This window comes from Nicotiana attenuata, unplaced genomic scaffold, assembly GCF_001879085.1.
Source record: "Nicotiana attenuata strain UT unplaced genomic scaffold, NIATTr2, whole genome shotgun sequence".
NCBI lineage: Eukaryota > Viridiplantae > Streptophyta > Magnoliopsida > Solanales > Solanaceae > Nicotiana > Nicotiana attenuata.
The window spans coordinates 63,919-67,587 of NW_017673941.1; the positions used below are offsets into that span (position 1 = coordinate 63,919).

A 3,669-nucleotide genomic window follows, 5' to 3' on the forward strand; every position below is an offset into this window, starting at 1 on the left:
CACACACACACACAAAAATTAATCATGATGGGACAAGCCTTTTACCAAGACTATGAGTGGCCCAAGTTCATTTATTTATCTCTTCTCTCCGACAAAACATGATTAATATCATTGGAATATCTGAATATTAGGAACTTGTGCACCATAAAAGAAATGCCTAAATACCTGATGACTCCAGTGGTGAGTGTATGATCAAGTCCAAACTGCAATGATATTACATTAAAGAACAGTGATCATGTGATTCCAGAAGAAATTTAAGACAAAAGTGAATATATATATATATATATATATATATATATATATATATTTTTATGTGAATAAAGAGGAAAAAGAGGTTGTAAGTACGAGAAACATACACCATCGCAACAAGAGGGTTACAACAAGTAAGTCAAGATTTATGCTAGGACCGTTAATGAGTACTTTTAGCTATGAGTATAGGCACTAAAAGGCATAGGAAGTTATTACGGACACATCAATTTTAGAAAACAACAAAAAGTAACAAAATTAAAAGATAAAGTTCAAAGAATGATTTGTCCCTCTCTTCAGAAATATGCATATCAAGGAATATCCTGAGCACACTATTAGATATGAGAATGAACCACTGGTTGAGTGAAAGATTTCTCCTCTATTCAAAAGCTCTTAGGTTATATTTTCTCTATCCTATCCACATAAATGCTCTTGGAAACTAATTAAGAAACTAGTCTTTACTTAGAAAACCAAGCTAAGTCACCACCAGTTCTTGGCGGAAATAGGATCAGTAGACTACAGTGGAAAAGGTCGTTACGCTCTAAACTAAGGGAAAAAGGAACAGTTCACAATATTAGCAAGCTGATAAATGTGTGGAAGAAGAGATGATTCTTAAGCTAGAGAATTGAGCATTTGAAACAGTAACTGAAAGTTATACAGTCTAGTAGTTGGCTTTCTTTTTTTTTTTTTGGCACAAATTTTATTTCCTCGAAAGCAGAGATCAGAGACTGATTGTAGACTGGCTCAGAATAGGTTTAGAAAAGGGACAACAATCCAAATGAAAGGGGCATCGTTATGAGAGTAGAGTTCTCTAGCAGGTTTATATTTCTCACATACCGGATTTCCAATAGCAAATACTTTCTGACCAACAAGCAAGTCTGCGGACACGCCAATTGGTATAGGTCTCATCTTGTCTTTCGGCGCATCAATTTGCAGCACAGCGACATCTTTATCTTGGTCAAATCCAACAACTTTTGCTTCATAAGTAGTCTGATCAGCAAGAGTCACTCTGAGCAAGACTAAATTATGTCAGTTCCAAAAAATAGATCATGAAGAAAGGAAACATGTAGTCGCAAAAATGAGTAATCAAAATAGCTGTAAAATAAAAAAAAAACAAAACAAAAAAAAAAAACTAAGAGATACATCAACATAGCAGCGTACTATAGACCCTTGTGGTCCGGCCGGCCCTTCCCTGGACCCCGCGCATAGCTGGAGCTTAGTGCACCGGGCTGCCCTTTTTAAGAGATACACCAAATCCAACCAAATTCATTTCATGAAAAAAAGATGCAATTTTCCTGATTCTCCATGCAGTAAAATGTCAATATAAATGCATATTTTATTCCCTCTTTATACAAAACTGTAGGCAATTTTGCATACACCATTACCCGTAAATGAAATTAGTTATAGAAACAACTGCATTTATATAAAGCGTAGAGTATAAAATATTTTCCCCAGGGTGCGGGGGAAGGAAATGTTTTGCAACATAAAAATCACATATGCAAAGTTGTAAAATTATGTTAGTATAAGGGAAATCAGATAGAATATTGGAAAAATAGAACTTGGCACTGAAACCCTTCGTGCAGAAGCAGAAATGAAATCGAAAGTTATTAAAAAAGAAAGGCACAAGGGGATGTATTTCCGCTTTAACCAACCTGAGATCAGAGGCACCACGAATCACATGATAATTGGTGACAATATGACCGTCCTTATCCCAGACGAATCCTGATCCGGACCCTTGAGGCACCTCAAATACATCTAGTGTGAACATGTCTTGCCTATAATATCATAATTGGTATCCACAATTAATCAAAACCGAAAAATAAATGTGAAGGTCAATTACAACAGGAATACATTTAACGGACTATCACATAAAATATCATCAGTTCAAGGTTTAATGATTCATTTCTTAGTTAGTCTTACTGAACGACTAAGTTATGCAAAAGTTGAATTGTTAATTGAATCAGAATTTAGTTTCAATTGCAGTGAAGGTGTTATATATTTGTTACACAGTCAGTATATTCTACTTAAATCCTTAGAGAATTCATCAGTATTTCCTCTTAGTAGTTTAGAATGTAGCTAATTATACAATATTATCATATAGAGAAGTAGGCAGAAAATGTATATGAATGATTCAGTGTAAAACAAAACATCTTTATCTTACTCTAATTGCACTATCCCAGTGAGCCTATCTATAGAGCTATTTACAATTTTCTCACATCTAAATAAGTTACTCCTGCTCTTAAACCAATGCTCAATTATAAGATAAAGCAAAAAGGATCATCCTCACAGCTAGATCACCTGGAAGCGAGATTTGTAATGTAGACAACAGAAGGCGTATTCTCCTGGAAGAGGCGAACAGTAGCAAGTTCATCGGTCTGCAATTTCCGGGGTGAAGTGACTACAAAAGCCGAGGCAGGGTCAACATCGGCCAGAAATAGAGAGAAAGACAAGGCAACGGAGGTACAAGCCACAAATATAGTTTCCAGAAGTTTATTTCCGGAGTTAGACTGGTCATCAGAAGGGTCACAATTAGAGTAGCACCGTTGAGCAGAGATAATACCACCGGCGAAACCAGGGATTTTCCGGCAAAGTAGAGATTTAGGAAGTGAAAATCGAGGAGTTAGAGCTGAGCCGGAAAATTTCCGACTTCCGGAGAAGAAAGAAGAAGAAGCTAAGGAGTGTGTAGAAGCAGCCATTGCTAAGAAGACAACTGCTCAGTACTGACTTGTTTAGAGCAGAGCAGAGGCCCGATTTAATTGGTTATTCGGCTCGGGCACTATCTAATATGTGATCTACGTTCAAAACGTGACTTTTGCTCCCGTGTATGCTCTACCACAGGGGTAACGCTGCACCTTAATGGACCCCTTCTTTGAGCAGAGTCGTATTGTGATTTTGATTAAGCCCGTCGTAACTCCATCAGGCCCATGGAACGTTCTATACTAGTCCGTCGTGTAAAAATGCACGGGCGCCCTATTTGATCGTCCCCATTTAACCTATACTCATATTTTTAAAATTATTTAATCTATACCATAATTTTTACAACTTCAGACGCCTCCTTCTTTCTGTTACCCGTGCGCTCCTTTCTTTTCCTCTTTCTTCTTCTTTTCTCTCTCAAACACATGAGACTTTGTGTAAGTATTACTGTTTGAATATGAAATATACAGTGATTTAGCACTAAGGTATGAATTTTGCGTTAAGTACATCTGAAATTTTAGTTCCCCAAAATAAGAATTAAAGATGGTTCTTCTTAATGCTGAATTTCCTGATAATTCCATTATAGCAACTGGATCTTAATGAGAACTTGTCATTGTTGTTTTAGAACTTCAGCTCTAAGAATGCTAAAGTTCAGCTCCTAAAATGCTAAAGTTCAGCAAATACAAAACAAGCTTCAGCCCTGAAGTTCATCACAAACATAACAAAGCT

At 36.6% G+C, this 3,669-nt stretch overlaps 1 protein-coding gene across 1 annotated transcript in view; it reads right to left on the reverse strand.

The window, feature by feature from the left end:
* Positions 1-3,018, reverse strand: part of LOC109217673 (protease Do-like 1, chloroplastic) — an 8,168-nt gene extending 5,150 nt beyond the window's left edge. The window contains exons 1-4 of the mRNA XM_019381934.1: positions 2,545-3,018; positions 1,899-2,021; positions 1,084-1,255; positions 166-203 (exon numbers count right to left, since the gene is read on the reverse strand). Of these exons, the coding sequence (XP_019237479.1) occupies positions 166-203; positions 1,084-1,255; positions 1,899-2,021; positions 2,545-2,942 (731 nt within the window). The 5' untranslated portion in view covers positions 2,943-3,018. The remainder of the gene's footprint in view (positions 1-165; positions 204-1,083; positions 1,256-1,898; positions 2,022-2,544) is intronic.
* Positions 3,019-3,669: the final 651 nt, after the last annotated feature.